At 42.4% G+C, this 15,966-nt stretch overlaps 1 protein-coding gene across 1 annotated transcript; it reads left to right on the top strand.

The window, feature by feature from the left end:
* Positions 1-2,174: 2,174 nt before the first annotated feature.
* Positions 2,175-15,417, top strand: LOC131969181 (leucine-rich repeat neuronal protein 1-like). Its single transcript, XM_059330358.1, has 2 exons — positions 2,175-2,588; positions 12,274-15,417. Exon 2 carries the CDS (start codon positions 12,508-12,510, stop codon positions 14,653-14,655), a length of 2,148 nt encoding a protein of 715 aa, XP_059186341.1. The 5' UTR covers positions 2,175-2,588; positions 12,274-12,507; the 3' UTR covers positions 14,656-15,417.
* The last annotated feature ends 549 nt before the right edge of the window (positions 15,418-15,966 follow it).

Raw genomic sequence — 15,966 nt, 5'->3', positions numbered from 1 at the left:
AGGTATTTGAACAAGTTCCAGTTGGCCCCCAGCAAAATGAATTAAATGTCATGAATGCATTTGTATTTAGAAAGGCTGCTTTACTCTACAGTATATTTGCCACATGCACTCAGTCGGGACTAAATCCTGAATCTCGAAGTAAAGTTAAAAACACTTTTCAAATTAGCGTCAAATTGACAAAATAATCTCAACTCTTGTAACAGGTGGTTTAAAGTATGACTAAAACTTTACTAACTCTGTGTGTACTGTGCTGTGAATTATAGACTACAGTGTGCAGAGGTTACACGTAACATGCTTCCATTTTCAGTTTAGAAGCATGAGTCATCGTAGCAGCATCGGATTACAGATTGGCCCAAATAGACAAAGGTTGAAGGTTACGTATCACAAAGTTTATAGTACATTTTAATGCATCGTTTGTAATTCCTGCTCTTAAGGGGTCTTTTTTAATCAAAACAACAGAAAAAGATGGACTTTGATTGCACGAGGAAGTATCATGGGATCATGAAAGTTGATGTCTTCATTGCCAATGAAAATCTCTGATGTTGACTCAGGCAGAAAAAACAATTGCAGACGAGTAAATGTATTAAAGTTTCAGTCACATTACGTTAAGTCACATTCAGGGATGGAGAGGTTGTGGGGTCCCCTAACTAGCTAAGATTATGTGGTGAATTCAATTGCACGGTATCCCAGCACTGTTATGTGTCCAAACAATCACACTAAATACCTTTATGAACGTTGTTGTAACGTTATATCGCATGAGCCAATGTCATTGTAGCACATTGCAGTAGGCTTGATCAGTATTAAAATTCATCAATATATTTGGTCTTTACAGGATTACGGTGTTGCAAAATGGCATACAATTAATTTTTAAAAAATGATGCTACTTGAAATAAAATTATATCACCGTTACTGAGTATAATTCTGTGATATTTTTTCTGTGATTTTCTCAGAGGAGCACCTAGAAGGGGTAAATGGGATATGATTAAAGTGACTAAATGAAACCAACCCTTACCTTGTACAAAATTAAAGGTTTCTTTAGGTTTTTAATCATTGTTGGAAACATATATATTAGATAATATAAGTGCACAATAAGTACACACGTCAGCTAAATATAGATGTTACATACTAAGCCCTGCGATACTCTGAAAAGCAGTTAAAGATAATTAATGAATGATTGTTACACATAATACCTTTAAAGCTTTTTTTTTTTTTACAAGTAAACAAAAAAGGATATTAATCAGTGCCATAAGCTCAATTACCAAAGCTAAATCAGGTTAAATACTCTGTTTTATGACTGCCCAAAAATGTCAGATTTGCCGAACCCTTTAATGTTCGGCTATTTGTGTTCACAAGTAACATTTAGGCTAAATGCATAAAGCTGTGTCAACTCTTAATGCTTTTCCTTGCATAGAGCAACTGCACAAATGTGTTCAAATTTGAAACATGCTTCTGGATGCATTTCTACACAATAAACTATGCAAACGGACGACTAATTGTAAAGCATCAGAGATGGATGGACGCAGCCAGACGTGCTCAGTAGAACTCATAAGAGAGAGAGAAAACCACTGAAATGACAGAAAATGTGTTTATCCTTAGTCGAGATGTAACTTTCTGCTTAATTCCAATATAAACAGACAAAGCCTGCACAGGACATCTGCCTGGCTCACTTTGTTGTCTCAACACAGAGATGATCACATATCTTCTCTGTAGCTACAGTATAGATGAAGAACCTGTCAGGCAGCTCCCAAAGCAGCAGCTCAAACAGCAAGTGATGAAACGTTGTCATTTTCACTGCTCCCTTTAGAGAGAGAGGGAGGGGGAGGAGGAAGAATCAAAACAAGTGACAGGAGAGAAAAGCCTTATCTCTCTTTCAACATAGATTCCCGTGTGTGTGTGTGTGTGTGTGTGTATGAGAGAAAGAGAATCCACTTCAAAGTCAATTTCATTCATAATTATTATAAATTATTAATTAGCAAGTCATTAAATTTATATCAACTGTGTCCACAGCACCCAAATGTCCTGTGATGTCCTCTTCTCAAACAAGCTTTCAAGCCTTTTCCTAACTGCTGAATGAACTCCAGTCGTGCTGACCTGAGCAGAGGCAGCACAAACACGTTGAAAAAAAAGGTCAAACAACAGAAACATTCAAACAATGAGATCTCATCATCGGTGCAGTGGGGGTGCCCATTGGCTCCTCCAACCATAAAAATGTGCACTTCGCAGCTCGTGGCCGTTGAAGGGTTGGACTTTTTGTTCCCATGGTTTGTGATGACAGAACAGATGGTGAGGTTTGGGCACCACTGTGGATGTCAGTCGCGTTTCAGTCGAGCTGACCTGCACCAGGCAGCTGCTCGTCTCTGGAAGCTGTGCGCTGCAGCGTTTTGCACTTCTGAAGTCTCGCTGGAGATCAGAGCACCGAGGGGGTGTCTCCACAGATAAGATTTGCTCTCGTTAATAAGGCTGGGGTGTTTTTTCTATTCTGAAACAAAATCTGCAACCCAGTCGCGCATCATCCTGGAGCTGCGGATACTGCATGGGTCAGATACAGTAGCCTGCAGCAGTCTAACAGAGGATACGGCGCTTCAGAGGTGAGAGCGATGTGTTTATTTTATGCATGTGATGAAATTGTGATAGGCCTACATATTCTTTGTATGGGGGAAAAAAAAAATCCCAAATGTTTTCTTTTCTTTACCTGCTCGGTAGAACAGGAGGGATATTTCAGTCCGGTGTGGAGTGTTAAACTCGAAAAGATGAAGTCATCGTTTTTTAAGAAATGCACCGATCAACAAAGCTGAAATGAAACAATAACGCTCTTCGTGGCGTGGGTCCTCGTGCAGCGCGTGTTATCACCGTAAAGAGGAAAATGGTTTGTTTTCATAGCTGCAACAAACAAAAGAATTAATTTAAACTGAAAATAGATGCAAAAAGTTCTGCACATTTATGTGTTATCAGCATTTATCTGCAACGTATGCAGCCTTATCAATAACATTTATTATAGTAGTATTATTTGCAAGGACACTGCAGTCAATCCATACACAGCATATGATTAAAATTAACCTTTCTCAAGTCTATTAATATGAGCTGAGGGAGGGAAACAAAAGAAAACATGAACCAAACAAATCAGTGCACTGCAGTCCTGTATTAAGTTGCAATATTTCATTTTTATTTTATTATTTGCTTACACTTTAGCCATTACGAGCCAACATGAATGTGAATTGTGAGTCTCCGAAGGGCTCATTATTAAAGCTGCTGCCAGCAGCCCTGACATTTCACTGCACTGTGACACCGGGTTCAACTAAACAGTGTAGTGTAACATTTACGCAAACTGCAGCATCACTCGCCAGTGCTGCTGAAACAGCTGAGTAGCACCAATGGGCTCATGTGCTCCATCAAACCTATTTGCATGCCCAGGAGTCAGGAAACCGGCAGATGTCTGAAATGAAGACACAGAGGAGAAAGAAAGACAATCCAGTATTTCTACTCAGAAGTTTGAGAAAGCAGGAGGGGGAGAGGGTGTATTGTTGGGGTCACCTTTGTCAAGTGGGCTCTGTTGTTTCCGCTGCTGCAGTACAGCGGCACCTGTTACTGAGAACTCACTAATATCAGTACACGATCACATCTGTTTGATTAGGACAGGAGGGCCACGATGCACTGCATGGTTTCACAACTTGTATGTAGTTTACTTTGTCTGGGGAGTAAAAGCAGACAATTGATCAGGATATCACCCAATGAGCCGATGATATGGGAGTTGAGGAGGCTTTGGCACCTTCCCCCCAATCTTCACAATGCACAGTGACGTATTGCCTCAGCTTGTAATGGGGAGTGTGAGAACCTGCCAAAACAAAGACACGTCTTGGTGTGTCTGTGTGTGTTTGGGTGGCAGCCATTGTGAGCCACGGGGCCTGACTCTGCAGCATGTGTCGGTGCTGGGGTTCCCACAGTGGCGGAGACAAGGGTGCAACAGCTTGACCTTCTCCCTTTGTGACCGTGATCTGAAGGGGAACGTGGAAACACGACGGGCCATTGTTGGAAGGTTTCGTCAAGATGTTATGACTGAGTCAGCTGTTTTGTCCTCCTTTGTTTTTATCTGCTACAAAATGAAAATGAACTTTATGGACTTTTGGACATAGTCGTATAATTTAAAAGTAGAGAGGACATATGGTAATTTTCAGGGTCATACATGAGTTTCTAGTAAAACATCCACATGCTTTACCACTTCATTAAACAGTTTTTTTCTCATACAGTATATCTGACTACACATGTATTCACCCTCTGTCTGAGACGCTTGGTTTTATTATTATTGTTTCATTTATTTGGTTTCGAGGCTTATTTGAACAGTGTAAGTTAATCTTCCGTGGCCTCTGCATTGTTTCAAATAGGGATTCCCCTGAGTTTGTAGACTTTGGCCCTGCCATTATGATTGATCGATGCTTCAATGACAACAAATTGGCTTTTCACTGACATTGCAACTGTAAGGATAGATGAAGTGGAGGGGAGGATAGGGACATAAAGGGGAGAGAAAAAAATTGAAAGTCAGAGAAGAAAAATTGTGTCAAGAATCGTCTCAGGTCCACGGGGAAATAAAGGCACCATATGGATTTGCAGTAAATAGAAATATAGAGGCAATTTGCCATTGTGTGACTTTTAAACTTGAATGCAGTGTGTAGAAACATTGTAAAAGTAGTCAGCAAACATCCCTTTGATTCCATACGTGTTTTTGGATTTTTTCTCATTCAGTTCTGTTGCGTTTTCAGTCCAGCAATTTCCTCTTGTGGCCTTCCAACTGAAGGACACAGAGCTCTCCATCCTCTCTCTGACTGAGTGGACATGCATCCTTCTCCTCCTCGGCTCTACACCTCTGCCATCAGCAGCTGCACCAAAGCCCTGTGTGATGTGAAGTGAGACGCTTGCATACTAATGGAGCAGGAACAGGATGTCTCTCAGGCAGGCCAGCGCAGTGAGGACATGGAGAAAACATCAGGCAGCACCACTTAGCTTCCCAGCACCACATGATAGCTCTGGGTTGAAGTTGATTGTAGAAATACTGGTAGAAAAGGAAATATATTATCACAATGCGGTGCAGATATAAGTTAATAAGGGTCAGAGATCTGAGCATCTGTGCATGATGTGGTCGTGCTGTCTGCTGTTTTACCATATAAGGTTTAATGCTACAGTCAACCTTCTTGCACCAGCAGCAGTTGACGATGCCGTGATCCTTTAGCTGTCTGATGGCAGTAATGGCTGCCTTCTTATATCTTCTCATTTGGTTATGAAACAGACATGCCGGTGGCATAGCCGTTGCTATGGCGATGGCATGTCTGTGAGCCTGTTGTGCGGCTGCTGATTCAGAAACACTGCTTACATTTTGCACCCGATGAAAAGGGCCTCAGAAATAGATGGGGGTAAGAGCATAGCCCCCTATGAAAAATGATGCAGTGTGCTATCAAGTGAGGTTCCTCCTGGCTGGACCGACAATGAAGAGTAGTATGAGCATCTAAACTCTTAGAAGATGTAAGGTAAAGTCAAATTAGATATCTTCAAACATACCTAAGATGTAATTTATACTGGGGACACTGTCTGATTGTGTTTCCATTACCTTTTATAAGCATTGTTAAAAAAATATTGTGAAAAAAGAGCCTGCAGCAAGAAATATTGAGAGATGAGAGTGCTATGTGAAAGGTTTATTTGCACAGTAAAAAAGCATTCCAAGCAATATAACTATGGAAGAAAATGTATTGTCCAAAAATAAATAATGTAATTTAAAGTAAAGTTATAAAAGTCTAAAAGAAAAGTTATTTAAGATTATCCTACTTGTGTTTCTAAAATGACCCAATGGCAGCTGCGGATGCAATGCATATGAATGATGTTACTTGTGTGTCGATGCCGTTTTTTGTATTGTTAACTCTGGGGTAGCCTATGCTATGCCTGTTATGCAATTTTTTCTCCCCACAGTAATTATCTACCCTGACCTTGTACCGTCCCTGCACTGCATAAAATTGCATTTGTTGAAGACAATTTAATTTTTTTATTTCATTTGTCCCAACCACTTTTTAACACAGAGGGACATCCTTGCTATAGGACACAATTTTAGCAATTCCTTCTAAACAAGAAGTCTGTTTTTCAACTTCTTGCTGAGAAAACAGTGACTGCCGCCTACACACAAACACCTACATTTCACAGATCTAAAGCCTTACTGCAGCTCTGTGATTTTTTAGTGACTGTTTATCTTCATTGCTCCCTGTGCTGTCCAGAGATCCTGTCTTATAACTGAATTTACGAGGTTTTAGCATGAAGCAGACAAAACTCATTACGTCCCACAATTACATCTCGTTGTCTGGCTTTGAACCTCAGGGCCCGAGATCCTCTGAAGGTTTATGGGAATCCAGTGGAAATATCAGCCACTGTAGGTGTGTATTTGTAGAAGTGTGTGTGTGTGTTTTAAATGTGTAATGTGTACTTAGATTAAAACCTCATAAGGATTGGGTGAGCAAAGAGAGTAAATCCCTCCTGCTGGAGGCTTCAATTCAGACAGTCTGCTGGATAATGCCAAGCTGTTGAGGGATTTTTTCGGCCTCCTTCCAGTGGTCTGTGTATGGGTGTGTGTCACAGCTGGTATCAAGTCAGAGTGGGGAAACAGAACAGTGCATTTTGTGGCAGTGTGGAAATGGGTGTAGTGTAGACACATATGTATGCGTGCATTTAAAATGATGCTCCCTACAATGTCTTTGCTCTCTGCTGCCTCAGCGAAGAGATTAGCAATAGATTTTCAGGATCCAGGTGCTGGCACACAACCGGTCCGTGCCTGCTTTTGCAGTGAGAGAATTAATCTCAGACCTAATCTCTGTCACATCCCAGAGAACAAGAGTTCACAAAGGTGTCATCCCACCAAAGTGGTTCTGTACGGCATGACGCTATGACAAACCACACTCCTGTGGGATTTCAGTGTTCTCTGTTGTAGTTCTTGTCATGTTTTGAGACAATTTACCTCATTTCTATCCTGTGCAAGAATACAGAATCTAAAATAATAGTATTTGTACAGTAGCGATGAGGAAGTTATGTTATAGAATGGTTAATAAATCAAAATTGTGTTTTCAGATTGTATCAACCAACAGTAATGATGACAAACACACATCTGTCTATTAAATAGGTGCTAATATATAAGATAATCTGTTTCCCAACCTTTGCCCTTATCATGACAGGTTCAATCTTGTATTTATGGTCTCTACTACAACATGTTTAGTTGTGTTAACGTTAGAGAAAATACATTATTATTCTCATAGTGTCTGTAGTCATCTACCTGTAGTCACTAATTTAGCACCTGTCTCTTTAAGCCCTCCTCCCATAAAAGCCCAGTCTGCTCTGATTGGTCAGTATGTCCATATCTTTTTTTTTAAAGATATTTTTTGGCCGTTTTCAAGGCTTTATTGACAGTGAGAGACAGAGTGAAGGCGGGAGACAGAGGGGCAGACATGCAGAGCAGGATAGGGCTCCAAGTCCGATTCAAACCCGGGCCGCCCGGTCATGAGGATGTTGCCTCTATGGTACACACTCTACCAGGTGTGCCACCGGGGTGCCCCGGTATCTCTGCATTGTCATTGCAGCCGGGGAATGACTGTAATAGCGCTTTCTAACTTTAAATAGTTTAGTTGTGACACCACAACCTTGCAGAAGTCCAGATGGCTCGTTTAAAGGCACAGTTTCTAAATTTGGGCTGAGTGAAATTCTCCATGGATTGAGTGTCTTGATACTTTCACAGTATTTAAATAGCACCTCAACCTTTAAAAAGTCAGGGCCTTTAAACACTTGCAGAAATTTTTATCTCGATCTGGGTACAAAAAGGATCGAATGCAAGTATCGTTTGACTCGATAAATTTCAATACTATGTGGTAGTGAATTATTTTGGTTGATACCTTAATGGTATAGAGTACCACTATCCTGCCCTAATATATACTACTAATTTGGGTTTTAAACCACCGTTTCAAAGTGGACAGAGGTGCTGTATAAGAGATGATGCTCTCCTGAAAAGTGAATTGTGGATGAGACATGGATAGAATGGATGTGTTTAATATGGATGCAGTGTGCTTTAAAGGCCAGAAACATGTGAGTGAAGGGCACTCAAATGTAAACCAAAGTGAAAAGGAATTTGTGTATCTGCCCTATGATTCGGATCCAGTCCAAAGTGAAATGGTTTCTTCCCTGATCCATGCTGCACCCTTCAACAAAGTTTTATGAAAATCAGGCCAGTGTTGCTGCTGACAGACAGACAAACAAACAGAACCGGAAGGCTGTTGGCTGGAGAGAATTATATCCTACCCACACTGTGGCAGAGTGGCAGAGCCATCTGGTGGGAAGTCGGTGAGGGATCATGTATTGTGCAAAGCTTTAGCATAAAAACTTAGAACACAAGAGTTAACTCCAACAGCTTCAGTTGAGCTGGTCTGCAGCCAACAATAGGTATCCGTGGGTGTACTGGGCAGCTTGTAAGTATGAATTTGTGTACTGCAGTGATTATGAAGAACGCCATTAGCGAAAAAGAGCATATGTGCTCAGCAGAGCTTCCTTGGGTCAATAAGGTCAACACGTACACACAGTGTACACACAGAGAGATAGGTGGGAACGGATGCAGACCCCCATAGTGCTGCCAGTCTGCCAGAAACCTGGTGCCAGGTGTCTAAGTTTTATGGGCTCAGCATGAAAGCAGCGATTTCTCCGCCTGTCTCCTCCGATTTAATACCCGAGCAGTGCAACACATGAGATGAAGAGAGGGGACAGGCAAATGTATCACCAAGTTTATCTCCATATTCCAAGGCGCAGTACATCAGCAGGCATTGAAAGACATTTGAATGGATTATTTGAGAAAATGAATGATGGATGATGGTGATGGATGATTAAAGGCAGAAGGAGCCACATGTTCAGCAGTTAGGATCTATGAATGGAGCCAAGAGAAGGTGCGGGTCCCTGCTGCCAGACTTCAGTCACACTATCAGGTAGATCAGTTTGAGTGTGACCGGGTCATTACAGAGACCAGCCAGCAGAGACCACGCACCATATGCGTTTCTTCCTCAAAGGGAAGGAATCATGGAAGAGCTGTGATGCTTAAATTTTCTACCGCATATGTGCTGTATTTGAGAAAAGCTGATTTTACTGCACAGTGCCACCCTCCTGGCATGTTTACATTTCTAGAAAGAATCTCACAATGTTTTCCTGCATAGCATAGTGTTCCATTTTGTACTTGCTGAGCTGCTTTTATACTATTCTACATGCAAATGCGGAGGAAAACTGTGAGGAGGTGTCAATGCCGTGCAGGGCACGAACAGACAGCACATGAAAGGAGAGGGGAAACAATCTGTATCTGTTTTATGTTAATATTGGAGGAATTTGTCAGTTTTGATGTGAAACAAAATACACCCAACTATGTCTTTCTGTCTCTCTCTCACACACACACACACACACACACACACACACACACACACACACACACACACACACACACACACACACACACACACACACACACACACACACACACACACACACACACACACACACACACACACACACACACACACACACACACACACACGCTGCTCAACCTCAGTTTATTTATGAGGATAAATGTGAATTTCTATGAGTGTGAGTCAGACTTGAAGCTGACACTGTTGTGTTTAGTGAGAGAATGCCAAGTATCTCTTTGCCTCTTGCTAATGCAAACTATGATAGAAGCTTATTATTCCTTTGGGTTGTTTATTATAATTGCCACTTATGACAACTTGCTCATCACCTGCAAACAATTACTCTCTCTCTCTCACACACACACACACACACACACACACACACACACACACACACACACACACACACACACACACACACACACACACACACACACACACACACACACAATGTTATAGAAATAATTAATTATGATACAGCCTTTTCTTCCTCATCTTCATTTAAAAAAATATATAAAAGTTTTTGCACAAGAGTTTAAAGAGATAGTTTACATTGTTGGGGTTGTATGAGTTACATATCCACAGTCAGTGTATTATCTACAGTAGATGGTGGTCGACGCACCCCCAGTTTTGGAAAAGCAGGTGGAAGTACTAGCATGGAATATCGGGAATGTACTGCTGTGGACAGGGGCAGCAGCAAAATGAATTTAGCCACCTAAAAAAATCAACATGCACTCACAGCCGGACTGGCTACCCTAACAAACAACAGAGATGCTTGGATCACAACTTGTTTAGTTTGTTGGTGTTATTTCGTGACTTTAGTAAATCCCAACTAATCCTTTAAAGCACCAAAGTCACAAACAAACTTAACAATTAGGGCAGCAGGAGACCAGCAACTCCTGTGATCTGCAAGCTAAAATTAATGTTTTTGTCAAAGGAGTCAGGTGGCTTTGAAGAGAGCATAGAAGAGCTTCAGTTCTCCCGACGTAAACTTACACAGCACACAGGTAAAATGGTGAAATATTCTAAATATAGTGTACACTTAAACTGATACTGATTTTAAATTGGGTGGAGCTTTTTTAGGTGGCTTTTGGTGCTGCCCCTGCCCACAGCAGTACACCACTTTTCTTTCATGCTGTTACTCCTGCCTGCTTCTCCAAACTGGGGGCTTGGGGACCACCATCTACTGTAGGTAATACAATGACTATTGTTAAGTGCCTCTCACAACCCGACATCAAAAAGTCCAAATTATCCCTTTAATATACATGGATACATTTTAGGATTTGCTCAAGGAAACTTATGACTGATTCTTCATCCCCACTGCTCATGATATCATATCTGCTTGTGAAAACTAAGTCTGCACCTGTCATCCCTTCTGATGTTTCTGGGAGTTGGTGTCATAAAAATCGACAAATGAAAGCAAAAGCGTAAAATATTACATTTCCTTTGGGGGCTCAGCCTGTCGGTATCCTTCCAGTTTCTCTCTGCTTGTCTCACTTTGACCAAACCTGGACAAGTGCGCTGTGCACACATCACAGCCGCAGCTCTGGCTCTTTAAACGTTTTTGCCAAATTCACTTCCCATGTGTACGACGGCTTCCCATGGGCCTGTATCATAAGTAGTGAGTGATTAACAGTGAAGAGCACACACTCCCTGTTTATTAAGCCTGTTGTGTAATGGGCTCACAGCCAGAGCTGCCGGCTGTGCCCACCCCACACACTCGTTCAAGAGGATCACTGATACCAAGCTGGTATGCAGATAATCTACCCAGCACAGAGAGCACAAAACATGTTGGTAATCTCTGAAGAGACGGATAGGCACTACACCAGGGAAGCACAGCTAATATCAATCATATCATCTTAGACACTGATAAGTACAGTGCAAAACTCTGCTTCACTCTACCCACCAGTTCATGTGTATTCCAAGGTAAATGGACAAAAAGTATTTGGCAATGGAGGGTCAAATTATTGATAAATCTTTAGAGTTTTAGACTCCATTACTATCTTGACAAGTAGAAACAGCTAATCTCTAATTTTCACTTTGGAAACAGTTGCAAAAAGAGAATGTCCAAGCAAACAGCATAATGATTAAACCTTGTGCTTCACTTTAAAAACGTTCCTGTGATGTCCTGTTAAAAATGCCCCCCAAAAATGGCCATATAAATTGATATTATTATCCACTTTTATTATGTTAAATCTTTGAATCATAACTGCCAAATATTCACATATTTTTAGAATTTAACCCTTTAAATGCCACTATGCTTACATACATTTTTCTGCACACTAAATACTAATTTTCAACATTCTAGGATTTGTCAACATTTAATAACATAATTGATGATACTCTGAAAATTGAAAATAATTAAAAGAATAAATCAGCAAATGTTCCTAGTGAAGCACCAGGGTTAAGTAGTTCTTGGCATGCATGGTCTTAGTCAATTTTATTTCAAGATCCAAAAGTGACTCTTTCTCAAACTTATCGTTATTTTCAAACTGTGTCTGACTGTGCAGGAGCTCATTAAAAAGGTAGGGAATTAATGTCTAGATGACAGAAGGGCAGCAAGACAAATTTGACAGATTCTTTCTGCCCTGTTAGACACGTCAACTTTGTCCCCTAAATTTCTGTGTGGTGGCACAACTGCCACTTGCCTCATGTGTAACCCTCTCCAGGGAAACCAAATACATCCATCGTACTTTTCAAATTCTCTATTCAGTTGTTTTTTTAATTCATGTGAAATATAACTTTCTGCAAACGTTATAACAAAGATTGTATATGCTAGTTGCAGGCTTTAACATTATACCTCCTTTCTGTCTTCTTTTAGGCTCAAACCTCAAGGCCAGGAAGTGAGAACAGACAAAACAATCGGCAGAGTTCAAGCCTGGACCAGATGATCTTCTGCCCTGGCTTCTGCAAATAACTTTCTCCTGGATAAGAAAGTGCATACAGTATCCAGCTAGCAGTAAAAAAGACTAATGCTCATGAACTTTCCTTCCAAGTCTTTCTCCAGAACACTGCCTCTCGCCTAAGCTTGGTGTGACCAGAGAGAGCAGACAACATGGCCCTCAGCTCGCAGCTCTGGCCTCCTCTGCTCTGGCTGTGCGTGGGACTGCTTCTTTCCTGTCTGTCTCCCATAAATGGCAAAGAATGTCCACATTTGTGCGTCTGCGAGATCCGCCCTTGGTTCACTCCCCAGTCGACCTACAAGGAGTCAACCACGGTGGACTGCAATGACTTGAGGCTCACGCACATCCCCACCAACCTGTCCACAGACACGCAGGTGTTACTGCTCCAAAGTAATGCAATCTCCCACACCAGTGGAGAGCTTGAGGCGCTGTTCAATTTGACAGAGTTGGACCTGTCCCAGAACAACTTCAGCACTGTGGAAGCTGTGGGCCTCACAAACATGAACCACTTGACCACCCTGCATCTGGAGGAGAACCAGATCAGCCAGCTGCCAGACCACTGCCTGGGCAACCTCTCCAACCTCCAGGAGCTCTACATGAACCACAACCAGATAAGCTCCATCTCCTCTCGGGCATTTGCGGGCCTGCGAAGCCTGCTGCGCCTTCATCTTAACTCCAACAAGCTCCATGTCATCGACAGCCGCTGGTTTGAAGAAACACCTAACCTTGAGATCCTCATGATCGGGGAGAACCCAGTTATTGGCCTCCTAGATATGAACTTCAAGCCTCTAGGAAGCCTGAGGAGTCTGGTCCTGGCTGGCATGGACCTCACTGATGTTCCAGCGAATGCTTTTGTAGGTTTGGATAGCCTTGAAAGCATTTCTTTCTATGACAACAAACTGGTCAGAATCCCCCAACTGGCCCTTCAAAAAGTTCCCAATCTGAAATTCTTGGATTTAAACAAAAATCCAGTTCACAAGATCCAGGAGGGAGATTTCAGAAATATGTTGCGCCTGAAGGAGCTCGGCATCAACAATATGATGGAGTTAGTGTCAATTGACCGCTATGCTCTGGACAACCTGCCAGAACTGACAAAACTGGAGGCCACCAACAACCCGAAGCTGTCTTATGTGCATAGGTTTGCCTTCAGGGACATGCCCTCCTTGGAGAGCCTGATGCTCAACAATAATGCCGTCACTGCTCTTTACCAGCACACTGTGGAGGTGTTGCCTAATCTGCGGGAGATCAGTCTGCACAGCAACCCACTGCGTTGTGACTGTGTCATCCAGTGGATGAGCTCCAACAGGACCACCGTGCGCTTCATGGAGCCCCTGGCCATGCTCTGCGCCTCCCCGCCAGAACTCAGAGGCCAGCGAGTTCGAGAAATAAAACTGGTGGAGTCCTCAGAGCAGTGCCTGCCCCTTATATCCCACAACACATTCCCAGGCCACTTGAACCTCGAGCTGGGCATGAGCGTCAGCCTCGACTGCAGGGCCATGGCCGAGCCGGAGCCTGAGATCTACTGGGTGACTCCTCTTGGGACCAAAATCACGATAGACACCGTGTCAGAGCGGTACCACTTGAACAACGAGGGGACCCTGCGGCTGTCCCATGTTCAGGTGGAGGATTCTGGTCGTTACACCTGTGTGGCCCAGAACACAGAAGGAGCTGACACACGGGTGGCCAGCATCCGTATAAATGGCACCTTGCTCGACAGCGCCCAGGTGATGAAAATCTATGTCAAGCAGACAGAGTCGCACTCCATCCTGGTCTCCTGGAAAGTCAATTCTAACGTCATGTCGTCCAACCTGAAGTGGGCCTCAGCCACCATGAAGATCGACAACCCACACATCACCTACACAGCTCGCGTCCCCGTGGACGTCCATGAGTACAACCTCACACACCTTCAACCTGCCACTGAGTACGAGGTATGCCTCACAGTCTCCAACGTCCACCTGCAGACACACAAGTCCTGTGTCAACGTGACAACACGTAGCGCGACCTTCGCCCTGGACTTGTCAGAGCAGCACCCCAGTGCAGCCGTGCTGGCTGTCATGGCGACCATGCTGGCCTTCCTCAGTCTCGCCACAGTGGGCGTCTACATCGCCCGCAGATGGAAGAGAAAAAACTACCACCACTCTCTGAAGAAATACATGCTGAAGACTTCCTCCATCCCCCTGAACGAGCTCTACCCTCCGCTCATCAACCTATGGGAGGCTGACGGGGACAAGGACAAAGATGGCAGTGCAGAGGGAAAACCCTCTCCTGTCGACACCACACGTAGTTATTACATGTGGTGAGGATTCAGTAAGGAGGCCTGGCTGCCTCTCCAGCAGCACAAAAACACACACTTTTGCAATTTTGGTGCAAAAGTCGAATAAAGTTGCAAATGTTTCTTTTGTATTCTCAGCTTTGCTATTAAGAGGCAGAGTGATCACGGACAGGATTTTTATTAGTATAGCGTATCGCCTTTGTTTGATTCTTTCTATCTCTTCATTGTTTTGGACTCTCCAAGATGGCAGCTGTATTTAGCCTCCAGGTTGTCTTAGTTGCTATGCTCTTGTTTCTGTGGTGCATTTTTGACTCACTTTCTTTTGAGTTAATAATACAGCAGCAGGGGCCGACGGTCTTCCTGCAGCGTCAGTAGAAATCAGTGTTTCTTTCTCTGTTTTGTAAAACAGGTAATCTGTTGTGCACTAATAGATAATGGAGTTTGTATGAACTTCAGTTTAAAGCTGACAGCGGGGTTTAGACTTGTTAAACTGTCTACTGAATGTTAGCAATTGTGCAGTAATGTTGTATCAACTATACCTTTGAACTTTCTGATTTAAATTGCAAGAGAATAGGACTTTTAGTTTGCTGATAAATGTGATGTTAATGCTAGAAATACAAATGTTTCTTCAAACATTTTAAGTCTTTTTACTAAGGTGCACTAGTAACTTTTTGACCCTTTCCCCACTTATTTTGCTAGATTTTTTTTCGCTAATTGCTTAGTTTTATTATTTTTACATGCAGTATGTATGCTGAATAAGTTAAAATAAATACTTTTTGGTTCTTTTGCAGACATTTGGTCTTTCTTTTTCCCAATCCTGTTCTCGTCTTACAGATATTTTATCCTTTCAGTTCAGGTTCAGACAGACGCGCGCACTCCACGGTGATACATGATGTGGATTCTTAATCGCATGTCTTAGAAGAACTTAAGCCCATCTCAGTCCAAAACTGTCTGAATCCGCTTTACACAGTCACAGTGCTCACTGCTCTGAAGCAGCCTTACAGACAGAGCTTATACGGTGTCAGCTTAACTTCTCAATACGAGTATGAAAGAAACACGTACTGTGCATAAACTCTTGAGACTGATAGACGGATGGACAGATAGATGTTTGAGCGTGTGCTTCCCTCTGGTGGTTGCTACAGTAGAACTACATCAGTTTTCTTTTATCTTTATACCGTACAGGAGAAAGAACTCCTGTAGTTTTATTTATATAAAAGACCAACACAAGAGGAATGTATTATAAGGACTTTAGATATGAATTAAACACATTTGATGTAGTAGATTTTGAATATATATTCATAAGAGTGTTAGATAAGAATATATAAATTCTTATAGGTTT

The sequence above is a fragment of the Centropristis striata genome, chromosome 3 (assembly GCF_030273125.1).
Source record: "Centropristis striata isolate RG_2023a ecotype Rhode Island chromosome 3, C.striata_1.0, whole genome shotgun sequence".
Lineage (NCBI taxonomy): Eukaryota > Metazoa > Chordata > Actinopteri > Perciformes > Serranidae > Centropristis > Centropristis striata.
Note: the sequence above shows the minus strand (reverse complement) of the source record. Positions and strands in the feature narration are given on the sequence as shown.